Source organism: Adelges cooleyi, unplaced genomic scaffold, assembly GCF_023614345.1.
Source record: "Adelges cooleyi isolate 19-005CV unplaced genomic scaffold, UGA_ACOO_1.1 ACOO_flye_CR_arks_rails_tigmint_CR_PRNA_167, whole genome shotgun sequence".
NCBI lineage: Eukaryota > Metazoa > Arthropoda > Insecta > Hemiptera > Adelgidae > Adelges > Adelges cooleyi.
The window spans coordinates 3059503-3077532 of NW_026095824.1; the positions used below are offsets into that span (position 1 = coordinate 3059503).

The following is an 18030-nucleotide window of genomic DNA, read 5'->3' on the forward strand; positions in this document are numbered from 1 at the left end:
CGGTTTGTAAAATGTACAATGTCCACTTTTAGTATGTTAAACATTAAACCAACGTATTGGATCTTATTTTACTTCCTGCCAATTAAAAAACCATTGCAGTTTACTCATCAATGGCGAGGTCAATATAGTATATAATTATGAACTTGGTGAGTTGCGTTTATGAATGATAATTATTTTAAGTATAAACTGTACAGGTTACAGACATGAGGCAACGGTAATCGGTATTATATATAAATATATATTTTTTTAAATTATTATTTGCTATCTGGATGACTGGATTAATTCTGGCCGAGTAGTTAAGCTCCAATGTAGTACACTTATTGAACCATAACCGATTTTTTTTTTTTGGATACTGATAAATAGGACGTATATATATAGTATTCTTATTATAGTTTTTTTTTTAATCTTTATGGTTTAATAAATAAGGTATATTACATTAGCACTTGACTACTCAGTCAGAACCGATCCTACCTATATGTTTTTCATTTTCTCAACTGTATTTTCATACAAAATAGAATTACTTATTTAATCTTACGAATGTCTTATTTAGTACAAGCGTGCATCATATTATTAGGTATACGAACATACTATTTTCTTACAGTTAACAATGTTAAAATTTACATTAGAAATTCACGGTTGAATTATTAAAAGCTCTTTATCGATTTCAAATAAGGTAACCTATGTATAAAACATGTATGCATTTATGTATAAATTATACATCACTTAATTATTTATAATCGTTACCGACATATTGATTTTCACACACTTTAAGAGTATAATATTGTTATTGTGGTTTTGTTACCTACAATAGGTATTACAATATATTATGGATGATGGTATCGTACAAATGGATAGTTTACATGTTGTCATAATTTAATAACCTACTTGAGTTAGTAAAGGGTCATTTGTCATCGTCATATTTGGCAATGAAATTTTGACAATAGATAAATATTTCTCATGAAAAAATTTGCCTGAAGTTGAAAAAATAATATATGGTTTATACGGTTATGATTTCTAATAATTTTAATAAGACATGTAAGAACTATTTGAATTTTTACTGCGTTGTCTAAAAACAAAAAAGGTTCCTGTTATCACGATTATTGAGTTTTTTGCTTGAGAAATTAGTCATTGAGAATAATTTGTAAATATTATGAAAGATAATGAGTTTTAAAGGTAATAGTAGAAATAATTACAGCACAATTATGAATGAGTTGTATATGTCTTATATATTCATTTAGAATGACTGTGCATAAATCATTATGCTATACTTGAAACCTTTTTTTTTAAATACAATATTGTGTAAAGTTGCCTATAAACGTTTAACATGCTCGTTTGGAATTGGTTATTTTTAACTTAGCAATATAATAGGTCAAATAAAACATTAACGAGGATTTATCTGATGAGGTTTTTATTTTTGTTGAAAATCTTTCACGAGTACTAAAAATCACGGTGTAATAAAAATAATAGATGTTCGATTTTAAAGTTATGGTTAAACTTAAAACATCTTCTTGTTTGAAGGTTTAAATTTTTAATAATTTGAAATTCCAAAAAAAAAATTAATATGAACAAAACGGCATTTTTGCCATAGTGTTTTGAGCTCAGTTATTTTTTTATTTCTCCCAAAGGGACAGCCTGGTTGTTATCTTATTTATGAACAAACGTGATAAGAACAAATTGATAAATGCGAACTGTTATCATTTGTTGTTTTCATGATAAGCATTTAATTTATAATTAAATATACGATTTTTCATGGCCGACATTAAATATTGAAGTGAAATAATTATTGCTTTAGCGAATATTTTTTTTCCTAGCGTAGAGAATAATTATCCGAAGGTCGTATAATTTCGTAAGGAAGTATATAAATAACCGTTTGTTTTTTTTGCAATGGGATTAGACAACGAAAATCCAACTTTATTCCAAAAACTAGAAGAAAGAATTATCACTGAAAAAGATTACGACGATAACGATGTTGAAGAATTTGACTCGAGAGAGATTTTCGGTAAAACATTTAACAATATTTACAGTTTTCTACTGTTGTAGTTATAGAAATTTAAACATTTTTAACTCGTGTACTTTAGCGACAGCTACTGTTGTATAAAACTATTATCGTTGATGCTGCTCTATATGAATACATATGTACACCATTCTGTAATACCAAACATTGATTTTGTTTTTAGATTTAATTAGAGGTATTACCGATCCAGAACATCCCTTGTCGCTCGAAGAATTAAGAGTTGTCGATCAAAGTTTAATCGAGGTAATTTGAAATAAAACATTTTTATACTTTTAATAGTAAAACTAGTAGACATTTAACACGAGTAAGGTACATTCTGAACTTGCCAAATGTTTAACCCAATTTGTATTTTACACGTTAACATTTAACCTAGCCATTAATTGTTTAAGGTCGACGATCATGGGAATATGGTTAAAGTTTTATTCACACCTACTATCCCACATTGTAGTATGGCCACGTTGATTGGTTTATCCATTAAAGTAAGACTCCTATGGTGTTTGCCGGCTCGTTTCAAGATATCCGTGACAATCACACCGGGAACACATGCATCTGAACACGCCATCAATAAACAATTGGATGATAAAGAAAGAGTCGCCGCAGCGTTAGAAAACAGTAATTTGTCAACAGTCTTAAACAAATGTATTGCTACGGCTTAAAAATAAACTAGGGTATATAATAATAATTCATTGTTTTTTTTAAATTAAGAGCATTTAAACATTTTTATCAAAACAAAATTATACTACTGTGATACACATTATTTTGTGTTTTTTAACGTGTTTGCAGCTACTGGGTTGTATTTAAAAGTTTTGATTGGCGGGGCTCGACCGGCTTGTGTGAATTTCATGTGATCCAGACGTTCTCTTTCTTCGATTTCTTTTACGACTTGCATATTTTTCCACGCTAACAACATATAAAAAGGCATTGTTAAAAATAGAAAAATCTGAGTTTTTTATGACTTTTTAAAAATAAACAACACTATCGTCGTACAATGTTTGAATTCGCCGATAACCCCTTTTTTCTTTTTTGGTTTTTCTTGCACTATTTTTTTTTCAATATTGAAATATTCACGGACACTGGGAATTCTCAAAAACATAACTTGTCCTAGCGATATAAAATTAGTACTTGCCCAATACAAGCAAACTGCCTAAAAACAACAATGAAACATATTGTTATCATATACACGCAAAACGATTTCTATTAATCTCGACACAAATCTATTTAACGATTTGTGTTTTCTTAAAAAATTATACTTACACACGGGAAATTGATAATAAAAGGGAACACGACTAAAGGCACAAGTCTCAGTCCATATTTTAAGTATTTTGAAAATCCGACGCCGCCGTTGCCCAGTTTGCCGAAATCGGCTCCAAGCTAATAATATATACATTCGATCGATAACACGATTTATTAAACAATTAACTATAAACGTGAATAATAATGTGATAGGTTTACTTCGATTGTGAGCCCTAAAGTTGCAACTGTAATAAGAGGTAGTACGTAAAATTGGTCTGGTAAAGTAAGATCGGCAAACCACCAGAGTCCGCCGTACGTTAAACTTTCTAGAGGCAAATTTGCCATACCTCTGAGACCCAAAAACATACTTAAAAATATGGGAAACTGAAAAACATAAGAAAATAATATGTCATTTTTAACAGTTTACATACAATATACAATAGATACCTGCACTACTGGTAAAATCATTCCTTTTATTGGATTAACGTTATGGGATTTCATGAATAACATAAGTTCTTGAGAAGCTCTGGCCACTAAAAATCAATATTTAAGGTTTAAAATGTATCTAGGCATTTTTTTAAATGAATTGAAAACAATATGATTATTACTCTCATAAGAATTTCCCTGTAATCTGGCGTCCGTTACATTTTGTTGATATTCTTGAATTTTCGGCATATTATTATTCATTTTAATTGTATGCCGTTGAGACGTAATGACTAAGGGAAAAATGATTAAACGTAAAAAAGCAGTACCTGAAAACAACATATTACGTTAAACATTTTACTTGATTTACCGCTAACAACTATCGCTACCTGCCACTATTGTTAGCCACCAAGGCATGTCCAATGTAACATGCATAAACTGTAATGCATTTTGGAGTATACCGACCGGAGTCCAAGAACCAAGTCCAGCACTGGTTAAAGTCTCTTCTCCTAATTTATTCTAAAAAAAAAAAAACAACAACAACAATAGTATTTATAATGAACATAATAAAATATAGCAATAAGTAAGTACCAAGACTTTTCCAACTTCTACAATTTCTTCGATAGGCACTTCTGGGGGTTCGGGGATAATATCTTCAGTTGAATCGATTTTATCATTTGTACTGCTGGATGCGGCATTCTCGTTTGGTAGTTCTTTTGAACCGTCACTACTATGTCGAACGAACGCAAAATTTGTGGCAGATATGGTTCTGATTTCTGGGATTCTGGACGCACGACATTTTAACAAGACTAGACGGTTTGGAGTGGATAGTCTATGAAAACTACATATCCGTACTGACTGCGCACAAACATTATTTATATATTTTCTTTTTAGTAAAAATCAAAAACTCTATTTTGTAATATAACACTTACAGTAGGTCGTTGGACTAACTTGAGCAGTTGAGCCTTGTTCATTATTTTACTATAGGACATATTTGTGTGTGTGTTGTGCTACTAAGTACAAGTATTATTACAACATCATTTTTCCAAACATTTTCCAGCTTTAAATGTCTAAAACAAATTTCTCCGTCAACTCGGTAACTACTTTTGGCTTATCACAAGATGGAAAAATAAAAGCTAATCAAAAAGCCGCGTTCGCACTGAAGCATACAAAAAAAAAGAAAATCCAGAATTGTCAAAGTCAAACCCTCGTTTGCAATTATAGGCTTTTTTTTTATATATACGAGTTTTGACTTGGGATATTTCGATTCAACATAAATTACCGAACTATGGTAAAAATCGAGAATTGAAACAAGCTTTTAAAATAGAACTGACCACCGTCACTTGCCTCGGTGAGTAAAACCGGTGTAGACGGACCTTGGCAATTTATATATTTTTGGAAAACGTGGTTGATAACAGCACAGAATAGACTATTCTGTGATAACAGTTACATTTTTTTATCACACCGGCGATTGCAGTGTAGCCGATAATAAGACGGCTAATGCATTTGCAAGAAATTAATGTTATTAAAATGCATTTTGAAAAATTAATTATTATACGAATATAATTATAGGATACCGTAAAAAGTATACAACGTCAGAAGGGATAGTATTTTTCTACTTGAAAGACTCGAGTTTTAATATTTTTTTGACCTTAACCAGCCATATCGGTTATCAACCATCTTTTGCGACTCCATGGCATCACTTTGACCACAACGATGGTATCTTCCGTACATCGTGCTTTGACCACAGCTAAAATGATAAAGTCGAGTGATAAGAGAACCCAATGATAAATTTTATTTACTATTTACTGAAAATTTTTCAATTTTCTTAAGAACGCGTTATCTCGGTTAATTTTCAGGCTATTTGAGAAGCGTCTTAGATATTAGCAGTTCCAAAAATAACCCTTAGCCTCAACGAAACGAGTTAAATCGATGTCTAAGTTTCGTTTACATACATTTTAAAATATTGCATATTACAAGCCCCGTTTTTGTTTCTAAACATTTCTTATGACATTTACATGACTTGACGACTCTGTTACAAAAGAAAGTACAAGTAAGAGTGATCTGCCTTTTTTTTTGTTTAATAATATATTTATGACTCACTACGATATACTAGTGTAAATAATTTCAAGCTCGGAGATAATTTTAATGATGACAGTATATTAGTAAATTGTAAATACTTATGCTTAGTACTTTGCAAATCATTATACTGGGAAGCTTATCCTTCTCAAATGTTTAAATAGCCTTTCTACAATTATGATCTCAAACTTGATTATAGCGATGGTATGCTATTGTAGCATGTAAACTACATTTTTTTAGACTCCTTGCATTTTCGGTACCATGATATTTACTTTCCATAATTGTTAGAGTAAATTTTAAGACAACACAAATAATATTTTATAAAGTAGATATTAATTTTGGCAAATAATATTGTAGTTGTATTTTCATTTCAAGTGTAATATTTTCCAGTGCGAAATTTGATTAACAATCTAACTAACGTATACATTTTTTAAAAACAATTTTAATATTATTATTATCAATAAAATAACTATTGTTTATAATGTAATGGCAATTTTTTTGTTTTCAGAATGGAATCTGACTATAAAGCCGGTTTGAATAAAAATGTATCTACTCAACAAAAGCCTAATTATAATTGGGTGGATGTGACGCCTGAATTTTTCGAATCAATTAAAGGTAAATAATAAATTATATAATATATTTTTTTAGGTTATAGGACGATTAACAATTAGATTTGTAATTTTATTTATATATTTCTTCTTCTCCTTCGCCTTCATCTCAACTATTTGGGATCGACCACCCGGCTTGTCTTAAACATCTACTTGGCATATCGCCCACATCATCCTCGCATCCAACCCCTCTTTTTCGCTTGTCTTCCTCTTCCCCTCTTTCTTCCTACGTTTATTTTCATTACCATTCTTACTGTGTCCACTTCCTATCGGAAGTGTTCAGATAAGATACTTTACAACTTGGGAATCGCCGCTATGATGTTTTTTCGTTAAAATTTATTTGTCTTTTATTTTAAAGAACTCGAATTAGGCGAACTATTACACGGATATTTCTTTGGTTTATTTGAGGCCATGTCGGCCATTGAAATAATGGATCCTAAAATGGACGCTGGTATGATGTGTAATCGTGAATCAAAAGCAATTAAAGTAAATAATTTACATTGTTATTGTTTGTTTTCGAATTAATTACAATTTGTGTACTTAAATGTCCATTTTTCAGATTGAAGAACTGAAATTAGGCGGCCTAACGATACCCGAACAAATATCGATAATAGATGTTACACTGGCCTGTCTGGTTTCGTGGCTCGAAGGACATTCGCTTGCGCAAACTGTTTTTACAAATTTATATTTTCAAAAACCTTACAATATCGAAGACACTTCAATAAAGGCTTTTTGTATTTGTATTTATAAAATCATCGAAGCTATAAGAGATTTTGCCAACAGGTTAACTACTCGAATAATATATTATTATATTACTACTGTATTATGTATTTATATATATATTTTGTACATTTGTAGAGCACAAGTATTCGAAGAAGAAGACTTTCAACCCGCTCTTTACAATTATCATTATTTTTCTGAAATCTCCGATCAAAGGGTCATCGGTATGATGAGGGAGGTGGACGAAGAGTTAAATCACGTGATGAAATCAAAAGATACTAAAGATGTGAGACTGGAATATATTATTAATGAATAATTTTAATTATATCGCAACAATTAACAATGTTTGTATTATTTCCAGAACGAGCTCTACGTAGCTTTAAACGTTCGTATTAAGTTTGTAAGGCTGTTTCTCCAGATCCTACTATCGTTCAATCGGCGTGAAAACCAAACAACTTCAATGGGAGAAACACAAAGGTTGTTAACGACTTGCGGTTTATTAATTCCCTCATTAATTAAGACCGTCGATAAAGGAGTACCAAACGAAGGCGGTAAGTTGATTGTGTTCAATGAAATGTATTTCAATGGTCTACCAAGAGACACTATTTATTTTTCTCTGTAGTTATTCTTTTACTTTAACTACCTTAATCGATATGTTGACTACATTTTCACAGATTGGTATTTTAAGTTGGGTTTCGATCCGCTTATAAATCAAAAGCTATTGCCGCCTACATTTCCTCGTTATACAAAAATAAAGCCGCCCGCAGACGCATATCACTATTTCGAAGGACTGTTAACAAGACTGAAACAAATTTGTAAAATGACAAATTGTGTGACGTTTATAAGTGCTCTGGTTGGTTTTTCATTATTATCTTAAAGTATTTTCTGGTACACAAACTACGTTTTACTATCACACATCCATACTTACAATTTTTCTTGCAAATTTGTCAGAAAAACGTCATAGCATGATTACTGTTTGAAAACTTTAAAACAACACCGTATACAATACGTAATGTTAGATAATATTAATAATTACAATATTTTATATAATTGTTATTGTTTTCAGGAATGTTTCGTGGAACTCGGTCACAACAGCAATTTATGTATCGTATCTAGATCGATTATGCAAACGCTTTACCTACCGCAGCCCAACAGAGTTTTCGGTACCCAGGATTTGGAAGACTGTCTTAGAGAATGGGCAAAATCGTTTATAGCGCCGCCGTCGCTCATAACACGTTTAAATATTCTATCCAACTCTCAAGTATGGAACTATTATCGTAATATCAGTTGGAAACCTCAATTTGGTTATTTAATATATATATTTATATATTTCCAGGCAAAAGACTGTGTTTATAGCTTTTTCGAACACTGCACTCGTCCTTTCGCCGGATTCATTCAGATATGCGGTCACAACAGGGCTCGCCAAAGAGACAAATTAGCACATCTCATGGAAGACTTCTCGGCGTTACAGGATGAAGTAATGAGACACTTTGTTTGAATAATATTAATAGATTTTTTGTTTTATTACTATTGATATTGTTTTTATTTTGAATAAATCGCTAGTCCCAAAGAGTCGACGCTTTTCTGCACACATTCACGTCCAAGTTGGATCCGCCCAGAGAACACTTGGCAAGTTTCAGCACGTGGATAATCTATCATACAATACGTATTATGATAATGTTTTTGCTATCCGGTTTTGAACTAGAATTGTACAGTGCGCACGAATATCAATACATCTATTGGTATGGATCGTAAACATTAGTAATTTTGTTTCGATAATCTGTTGTCAAATTATATATTACAAACATTTATTTATTACACGCTTAATAAAATAACAGCTAATTAAAAAATATTATCTAGATTTTTTTTTTTTTTTTCTAATTTCAATAGGTATTTGTATCAATTCTTGTACGGCTGGTTGGTGTCCACATTGAACAGAGCCGATAACGTACTTTACGGTAACGACTCTTCGGTGGATTGTCAAAAAAATCGAGCGAAACGAAACAAACCTAAAAAGAAAAAATTACACCCTTACAGCCAAGAAATCATCATGTGCCACGCCATGCAAAGTTTAACCGGTGCTTATTTTAAGGTAATCGCGCATTGACATACTTGTGATTGATCATAATTTATCTTTTATTCTAGTTATTTGTTTGTAAATGTCGTTTGTTTTGCAGACATTGGTCGGATTCCAATTGGAAGGTAAAATAAAGCCGCCGAAACACGCAAAGTTCGACAACGAGAGGGTTCGATACGAACACAGATTTGCGGCGTTCTCGACGGTGGCCGTGCCGCCGCCGTTTTCGTACGCCGAATTTCAAATGACCCGATGCCAAGTGCAAGACACCGTGTCCGGTAACTCCGGTATGCTTTACCTGAGCGGCTGTGAACTATTTCACCAGGCGAGATGTCTGTTAGACACTCTCGCTCAACCACATTCTCCACAGGTAGAGTTTTAATTGAATAAATAATTTCGTCGATTGTATTAATTTTTAATCGTAATTTTATATCCGTTTAGGTACTCGATCTGTTGAAAGTTTGTAAAACGAATTTTGTCACCATGAAATTGCTGGCCAGCGGACACAAAAGAGGCCCGGAAGTTTCACTCGATTTTGATTTTACCACCAACTCTTGTTTTCCTATATACAAGCTCAGCTAATCCTAAACGATTGTTAACATTTAGATAAAAATAAATATTTGAAGACTGTTTGAAACTTATTATACAATCGATAATACCATCTCGCCTTCTTATACAAAATTAATTCTTTTTTAATCTTTAAACAAACGGGGCTATTGTTTTTTTTGTATAACAGAGTTGTTTTATGTGTTAAAAACGCACGGTTTTTTTTCCCATCACATAATAATTATTGATTAGCTATATAAATAATATGTAAGATTGATTAGTTTATTGTTTTTACTAACAATTATTATTGTATATGCGGTTTCTTGTACAATGACAAAAGTTTGTTTTTTCGTGTATGAATTTTGCCACTCCAATGTTCTTCATGTATCTGTAATAAACTTATTTCCGTTTCATTTAGTCTGTTGTCAGTTTTTATCGAGGACGCTCTCCAGGCTTTTATAGATTGGTCATGATTTTATCATTTGATTTGTAAATTGTTTATATATTGTATATTATGAGTGCGAATCAATAAGTTTTAATATAAAAAATGTTAGTGTGAAAGTAACAGAAGCTACAACATCTATATCAATATATTCACCGTTTGGTTTAATATGCAATATTAAAAAAGACATTATAAATACTAGTGTTTATAATTAAGGGACGCCACACACCCAATTTTTTAGCGCTAAAACCTGTCTACGCAGAATGGGTTTTACTCGGCCCACGATGGTCTTAGAGCAAAAACACCAAGTATAAAATAGAAAGATAATGACATTTTTGAAAGAATAGCATATCCGTTTTTTAAAAAATGTCCAAACAAAAAAGTTATTAATGTTTTAAAAAAGTAAAATTTACACTTTTTTTAACATTAAATATTGAACTATGTACTAATTATATCAAAAAAAGGATATGCTTATCCCTCTAAAATGTCATTATCTTTCGATTTTATACTTGGTGTTTTTGCTCTAAAACTATCGTGGACCCAGTAAAACCTGTTCTGCGTAGACAAGTTTTTACGCTAGATTTGTAAATTTGTACGTCGTCATGTGCTGCTTCTAACGGGACGTTCAAGTATTATTTATAATGGACCGTGCGGAGTGCGGGGGTAACGGTCAGCCGCCGTCCGTCCGTCGACCGACAGCCGAAAAACGGCAGGGTTGAGAGTTATCGGAGAATTATTACCTGAAGAATAAACAAATAATCCATTTTTTAACAATTGATTTTCAATAACACGGACAAATAATAGTTGCTCAGCGATACCGTCATTTAATATTTGCTTTTTTGTGTTCATTATTTTTTAGAAAACTAACTGAATAACCAGGCTTTGCTTGTTCGAAAAAGGTAGAAAGTGTGTTAAATTATGATTTATAAGAATTGTGATTTAAAAAAATATTTGGGGAAAGGGAGGGTGGAGGAGTTGATTGCACACTCTGTGAAAATTTTTTTAAAAATGTTCAAATGCCTCGCCGAAAAAACGAAACATTGTAATACAATATGCGCCCTCCTCCCCACCCCAGACCAAAGGGTGACGCTGTGACTCTAGGGGAGAGGGAGTATTAGGATACTGTGTGAAAAATAAATAACAGTTAAAATAAAAACAATAAAATTATTTAAATGCATCGCCAAAAAACCGGGACATTGAAATACATGTGTGCCCTCCCCTCTCCTGGTCAAAAATGAGAAAAATTACGGCACACCACAACTTTTTTAAAAAATATTCTATTATGTTCCAAATGTATATGGAATATTCTTTAGATATAGTACTACCGCTAAACGTCGACAAATAAAAAAATATTATAAACCCTTCCTTTATGTGTGAGTTAATCACCAGTCAACGGGTATTTAAAAATATTTTCATTCTATTGCCAACTCCGATATACGGGTAACTATGTCATTAAATTCTTATAGACAGACGATAAACCCTATTCGTATTAACCCTAACAACAAAAATACTTTTTTAAGCAAGTTAATGCCAATAGGGTACAATGCTTTTTTAAATATTTGTATTTCTACCATTATAGATCAAAACGTTAATTAAAAAATAATTTTATCAATTTCAGTTCTAATGAATCATATAGACCTGTGACCTCTCCGCCGCAATATGCTCCATCCCCACTATGCCCCTACCCCACTGTATTGGTTTTTTAAAATTATTTATACATAATAATATATTCGTATAATAGTGCATAATTTTGGAAATTATCACATGTCGTTCTTATGCTTTAAAAGTCGTATGCCAAGTGCCGACGGCAGCCAATTACCACCGTAATTCGTGGGATAACAATAGAACTGAATACTGATAATCTAATTTTAACTGAACGTATTATTTTGTAAATATTGAAGAATTAAGAAATATGCCTATACTAAGAAAATACTATATTTTTGTTGCACATAAAAGCCGCTATTCTATTTGTCCTATTGTGTTTTGTGTTTTACAGTGAATTTTTTAACAATTTATTATTTTATTCTTACTTGTAATATAATTACAAAAATTTTAATTATAATTCTATAATAATTTTTATAATAATTACCAATATAATTTAATAATAATTGAAATATTAAAAATATCATATTACTTTTCTTGTGGAAATATATGTAATTGGGTTTTAGTTCATGATTTTGTCGGTATTAAAAATATCAGTAACAAAATTATTTGAATTGTTTTATTTACAGTTTGTAAAGTAAAAATGATAAAAACATAATTCAAGCTATGATAGAACATAGAGTTTATATTTTATAAATATATGTATATAATTAGGCAAACAGTAGTTTTTAATCAATAACTAATTCGTGGGTGCGCGCAGATACTATAAATATGTCGGCTGTATACAGCGTATGCAATTTCAAAGTATACGAATCGTCTACCAACGACGTTCATTCTATAATAAAACACGGTCCCGTACGAGAAATTGTCAGACTGGTTACGTCAACAGTAACGTGATAGGCGGGGCTAAAAACGCGTGCCTGCGCCTCGCTAAAACACCTAACAGCGCGTTCTATCGGTCGTTGCACGCGTTCCACTTTTGGTGTGGCGTCCTCTTAATGGGTTTACCTAAACATGTTAATTTTATGTACAATTTATTTTTTAGGCTAAACCTTGGCATTTTTTAAATAAGTCATAACTGAAATAAAAATTAAAATAATTATTAAAAATAAAAATATATTTATATAAACTTATTTGTACTTGAACAAATATCTAAATACTATATACAATTTTAAACATTTTAACAGGTTTAAATAAAAAGTAAAAAATTATCTAACTAAAAGTAAATAATACCATAAAATAAACATTTATTTCAAATAACAGTTTATTTGAAACAGTATATGATAAAAATGTAATAATTAAATTGAATATTTTTTGGGAATTATAAATAATAAATTATTTATTTTTAACAGTATAAAAATGTATTTTAAATGGAAAATTACTTGATGCGCTAAAACAAACGTCCTTTTTTTTATTTAACCATGAGTCACAAACAACATAAATGGGTACTTAACTATGATAACAAAAATAAGGATACACAAAGAACATTAAAATGAATTATGTGCTGGTGTTAGTATTGTTATGAATACAATTGTTTTTATATACTTACAATAATGATAAATAAAAATCACAGTCATGTTCTGAATACTATGGTTTGTAATGCACTCCAAATGATACTCGCCACAAACAAGGTGGGTGTATTTAAAAATCTGCATAGTAAAATTATTATTAACCGCAGCGAAACGACGTCCATATTCCCCCAGTTATCTTATGTATCCCTAAAGTATTGTCTGGAAACAAAAAAAAAAAAAGGGTTTGGGTTTCAAACTAATGGGGTGAAACTGTTTGTGAGGGGACATGCAACATAATCTTCGAAGAGATTTTGCAGTGCTAACACGTTTGTATAATATTTCACGTCCATAAAAGTTATTGAACAGTTGATAATTATTTATACATGTTAAAAATGGAACCGTCCGTCTTTTAATAGAAATAAGATAGAGCAGGATCTCGTAAAGAAAAATAATACTAAAAACCATAGCCATAGGAAATGTCATGAAGAATTCAAATGTTTTTTCGAAACTTAAACCGGAGTACTCTTTGGAACATTACGTTTGAAATAGAAATATATTATGTTTTTGTACAAAAATAGATCCTATATGCGTTATAAAAGTTGACAAACAAAATCATTTATCAAAATAGATACTTCTTTCCTTGTAAGATATGTATGGATGAAGATATTGTATGTTTACACATTTTAGCTTAATGTTAAGTTTTAGCGAAAAATTGCCTATACAATGCGCCTTAATAAATGCTAGTGCATAAGCGCCTTTAGGGTTTGCATGTATTTAGTATATGTATAGATGTTTGTATGTTTTTTAACATACCGGTCAATATTTTTGTAAGCTTCAAGATGCAATATTAAATTTTAAGTAATTGTTCGATGAGTGAAATCCTTATTGGTTTATTTTAAACCAAAATGCGTGACGAAATGTCGAATGTATGGGCCAATTACAATTCTGTAAAGATATGCGAGTACAGCATAAAACTAAATCTGTTTCCCGTATAACCTAGAAGAGTTGCCAAAGAACTTGTTTATCTTTACAGAATTGAAATCGGACCATCCTAAGTAGTCACAATTTTGTCTTGCTTTTTGTTCTAAAACGTCGAAAAAATAGACCGCATGGGAAAAAACGGAAAGAGCAGGATCTTGATTGTTGTCTAATTATATGTGTCTTTTCATCTAAGGACATCTTATTTGTGCTACACTAAAATTTACTCTAGCTGTTTGACTATGTAGATTGACTAGTAGTAGTAGGTATTCTTTTCTAGCTTTTGCAAAAAACAAAGGTGAAGGATATTATGACCTAGTTCGATAACGTCGCTAAAGAAAACGTCGATTTCAAAACTTCTTTCGAACAAAAAAAAAAAATAAAGTCAGGCCTAAAGAATGCAATGTAAAAATGATCGATGTGTATTCGGATGACAAAAAAAAAAAACAGTGAAAGTATGTCAAAGTTTTCGCATTCGGAAACCTTGAAACTTGATGTAGGTATAGACCAGTTGTTTTTTTTGCGAACGAGTTCTTTTTGGCCGTTGACGCGCAAAATAGCACAAATCATAACGCATTCAAAGTATATTATATTATGTATTACACAGGCATACTGTCCACTTAACAGACGTTATAATTTTATCATAGTAAACTGTCCGGATTAAAATATGTCCGCAGTGAAGTGTCCGTGATATCTATAACTTCAGCATAAAAATGCTAGCTCGACGTTTTTTTACTTGTTTTACATTGCTCGTATTGTGTAACAATAATACTATATATTGGGGTGCAATGGCAGCAGACAACGTGTCACAGTTGAACCGAATTCTGGAGCAACCGGGATGGCGCGATTCCGAACCTTTGGAAATCTGGGACGAACAATTTTCGACGAGAGGCACCCTTTTGTATTTTCAACGATTACCACCTCAGACTGTTTTTGACAATTGCATTTTGAAAATCATACACTTCCTCATGAACTCCATTGAAAATATTAATTACTATCAGTCGAGGAATTATGATAATCTAGCAGCGAGCAGTAGTGGTAATACAAAGTCACCCGATAGAATGGAAACATTCCCAAGTAATTTGTCAGGTGTTGAAAAAGCACTAAACACATTCACTGATATGTCTTGCGTGGTTCAGTCACATGCGGAAATAAGTAATGAGATTCCCCAAAATTCGCAGGAGATAGAGAGTCAACTCGGTATAAAAATAAACTATTTTATAGAAACCGTGTTTCCAAAATTTGGGTTTAAATACAACCCACTTTGAAACACTATTGTCAGAGAGAGGTCAGGAAATTCAGATTAATACAATATCTATAATTTTAATAAATATCAGTGTAGGTATACTTATTATTTTATTAAACACTATTATATTTACATATTCAAATTTAACATGCACTAATTTTTGTTTTATTTTCAAAGCTTTGCACCTACATTATTTCCATAAAACCTCGAATTATCGTCAAAATCAACTGCTAAAAAAAATAATGTTTTCTTGTAACCCACCTGTAATGTCAGAAGACACGATTTGATGTTACTTGTATTTTATTGTGTGAATGTGTGTAGCACTTTATAAAAATATCTTACATTTGTTTTAAATATATGTATTTTTGAAACAAAAAATAAATGGCTTTCTGAAATTACATATTGTCTCTGATTTTTTATATTGCTTTCTACTTATTGTTAAATGTAAAACAAAGTAAGAATATTTTAAGTATATTATAAGTGTATGATTATGAAAATATTTCAAGTTGGACCTAAGAAGCAGAAATTTGTATTCAGGGCTTAAAGTGGGAAAAAAATACAGGGGGGACTAATGTCTCCATATAGTTTTAAGCGTTCCATACATAATTTTATGTATAATGCATATAGTATATGTAATATAGAAACAGTGATTGTGTAACATACTCATCCCACTTTTATCCCTGAATAATGTTCAAATTTGTAATTTATTTCATAAAAAAATGTAAACTACAAATAATACAACATTTTTTAAGAATAACTCGTGTTTTATACAAATTTAACATTTTGAAAGAGAATATTTTTTCTTTTAATATTAAGTTGTAAGTAGTGGTTGTCTTTTAAGAAAACTAAAAAATCACCCAGACAAAAAATATATACATCATAAAAATGTAATGTTTTTAGTGCTTTAAATTGTACAAGAAAAAATCAAATTCTACGCATGGTGGGGTGAGTATGCTTAAAAAAATCACACATTCACACTTTACCTATATATATATATATATATATATATATATATATATATGTTATCACTTATGGGTTAATCGAATACCTATTTATCACAGTATAGCCACTTACAATAACTAATAAAATCAATTATTTTTACACATATAGATGGTCCATTATTTGTATTAAATACATTTGATAAAAGTAAAGTAACAATTGATAAAAAAATAAAAACCAAGATTGATTTTTCCTACAAATTTATGGAATTAAAAACATATGTTGTCATTTAAAAAAGTGAACTTGCGCCCTTTTTGTCGTATAAGGGATAAAGATTAAAATTTTCACCTTTGGGATTTGCATTATATGTCAATGATATAAATAAAGTATTTCGGCATTGTCGTTTTTTGTTGTTTTTCGATAACATTAAATTGTTTCTCCAAATTTACTCTATTCGAGACTGTATTCTTCTCCAAGAAGATCTTGTTTCTATGGTCGTTAGGGCCAGTGGTATCGGATTGGAACTCAATACTTCAAAATGCCATTTCATGACATTTACTCGATGTCGTAGGTCTGTTGATTTTATATATTCTGTCAATGGCAAAAGTTTGCACGCCTCTGGTGAGAGTGTGGTAGATTTGGGTACCACGTTCGATCGTCGCCTGTGCTTTGATTCACATATTAAAAAAAGTTACATGTAAGGCTCTTAAAATGCTTGGGTTTACTAAAAGAATTTCTTCGGATTTTAAACATTCTGCCTCCCTTAAGGCAGGCTCTTTATTGCTCATTTGTGCGTTCTCACTTGGAATATGGTGTGGCAGTATGGAGTCCTAATACGATTGGTGATCAATATACAAAGTTGAGCGTGTGCAGCGCAAGTTCTTGAAATATGCAGCTTTTGTCCTGCGGACTGACCATCTTTCTTATATATATATATTTATATTTTTCTACAATAATTATTGTGTATTATTTCAAATGTTTTCATGTTAATGTAATTTTTATTAACGTTAGTCTATTATTGTGTATTTTAATTTAGGAAATTGTTTAAGTCTTTGGAATTGGGCCAGTCCGGTTTATATAAATAAATAAGATAAATAAGACGCAAAACAAAATTTTACCAATCGTGTGTTGTTTTTACACACTTTATCGTTTGTTATAATATACTAGCGCATTTCATATTACAACGATAATTCAAAGTATAAAATAAAATCTAACATAATATCAATTGGAAACCTAAATTTGGGCCTCTGGTTGAACCTAACCTAACCTAACCTAACCTAACTGTACACGTTAGAAAATAATTGTTCTAATCGTTAAATTTTTCAAGACAAAAAAAAATGTATATATATATGTTTTATTATATCATGAATATCCGGTTAAAAAAATAGACTCGTCGATGACAAGTTTTGAACAAATATTTATGGAGTTATTAGCATTTTTAGAAATAGATTGTAGGAAAAACGATTAAACTGTCGTTATTAATTTAAATATATCTGTAAAAGCCATGGATATGACATCACATTTTACTGAAAAATAACAAATTAATACACACAGTCATTGCAATAATGATAAAAATGTTTGAGATAGAATCAGTTTTAATATCAATAGCTCT

At 30.9% G+C, this 18030-nt stretch overlaps 3 protein-coding genes across 3 annotated transcripts; 2 read left to right on the forward strand and 1 right to left on the reverse strand.

Moving 5' to 3' along the window:
- The first annotated feature begins 1716 nt into the window (after positions 1 to 1716).
- Positions 1717 to 2768, forward strand: LOC126832858 (MIP18 family protein galla-2). The gene is made up of 3 exons (XM_050563874.1): positions 1717 to 1999; positions 2178 to 2257; positions 2404 to 2768. The coding sequence occupies exons 1-3, from the start codon at positions 1885 to 1887 to the stop codon at positions 2668 to 2670; spliced, it is 462 nt and encodes a 153-aa protein (XP_050419831.1). The 5' UTR covers positions 1717 to 1884; the 3' UTR covers positions 2671 to 2768.
- LOC126832857 (mitochondrial inner membrane protein OXA1L) lies at positions 2688 to 5053 on the reverse strand. The gene is made up of 9 exons (XM_050563873.1): positions 4603 to 5053; positions 4262 to 4528; positions 4060 to 4189; positions 3856 to 3999; positions 3695 to 3780; positions 3467 to 3631; positions 3269 to 3385; positions 3002 to 3158; positions 2688 to 2914 (listed from the first exon to the last, which is right to left on the reverse strand). The coding sequence occupies exons 1-9, from the start codon at positions 4660 to 4662 to the stop codon at positions 2769 to 2771; spliced, it is 1272 nt and encodes a 423-aa protein (XP_050419830.1). The 5' UTR covers positions 4663 to 5053; the 3' UTR covers positions 2688 to 2768.
- Positions 5054 to 5457: 404 nt separating this feature from the next.
- LOC126832738 (N-alpha-acetyltransferase 35, NatC auxiliary subunit) lies at positions 5458 to 10113 on the forward strand. Its single transcript, XM_050563633.1, has 13 exons — positions 5458 to 5723; positions 6258 to 6364; positions 6716 to 6843; positions 6917 to 7140; positions 7216 to 7363; positions 7439 to 7628; positions 7752 to 7930; positions 8144 to 8338; positions 8414 to 8554; positions 8641 to 8819; positions 8968 to 9169; positions 9255 to 9524; positions 9596 to 10113. The coding sequence occupies exons 2-13, from the start codon at positions 6259 to 6261 to the stop codon at positions 9734 to 9736; spliced, it is 2103 nt and encodes a 700-aa protein (XP_050419590.1). The 5' UTR covers positions 5458 to 5723; position 6258; the 3' UTR covers positions 9737 to 10113.
- The last annotated feature ends 7917 nt before the right edge of the window (positions 10114 to 18030 follow it).

Excerpts from the sequence above, each read along its gene's own strand:
- LOC126832857 (XM_050563873.1), bottom strand. The coding sequence starts at position 4,662 with ATGTCCTATAGTAAAATAATGAACAAGGCTCAACTGCTCAAGTTAGTC. Across the intron at positions 4,529-4,602 it reads AGTTAGTCCAACGACCTACT|TCAGTACGGATATGTAGTTT; the intron begins GTAAGTGTTATA and ends GTTTGTGCGCAG. Across the intron at positions 3,781-3,855 it reads ACAGGGAAATTCTTATGAGA|TGGCCAGAGCTTCTCAAGAA; the intron begins GTAATAATCATA and ends ATTGATTTTTAG.
- LOC126832858 (XM_050563874.1), top strand. The coding sequence starts at position 1,885 with ATGGGATTAGACAACGAAAATCCAACTTTATTCCAAAAACTAGAAGAA. Across the intron at positions 2,000-2,177 it reads TGACTCGAGAGAGATTTTCG|ATTTAATTAGAGGTATTACC; the intron begins GTAAAACATTTA and ends TTTTGTTTTTAG. Across the intron at positions 2,258-2,403 it reads TCGATCAAAGTTTAATCGAG|GTCGACGATCATGGGAATAT; the intron begins GTAATTTGAAAT and ends TAATTGTTTAAG.
- LOC126832738 (XM_050563633.1), top strand. The coding sequence starts at position 6,259 with ATGGAATCTGACTATAAAGCCGGTTTGAATAAAAATGTATCTACTCAA. Across the intron at positions 6,844-6,916 it reads GTGAATCAAAAGCAATTAAA|ATTGAAGAACTGAAATTAGG; the intron begins GTAAATAATTTA and ends TCCATTTTTCAG. Across the intron at positions 7,141-7,215 it reads ATAAGAGATTTTGCCAACAG|AGCACAAGTATTCGAAGAAG; the intron begins GTTAACTACTCG and ends GTACATTTGTAG.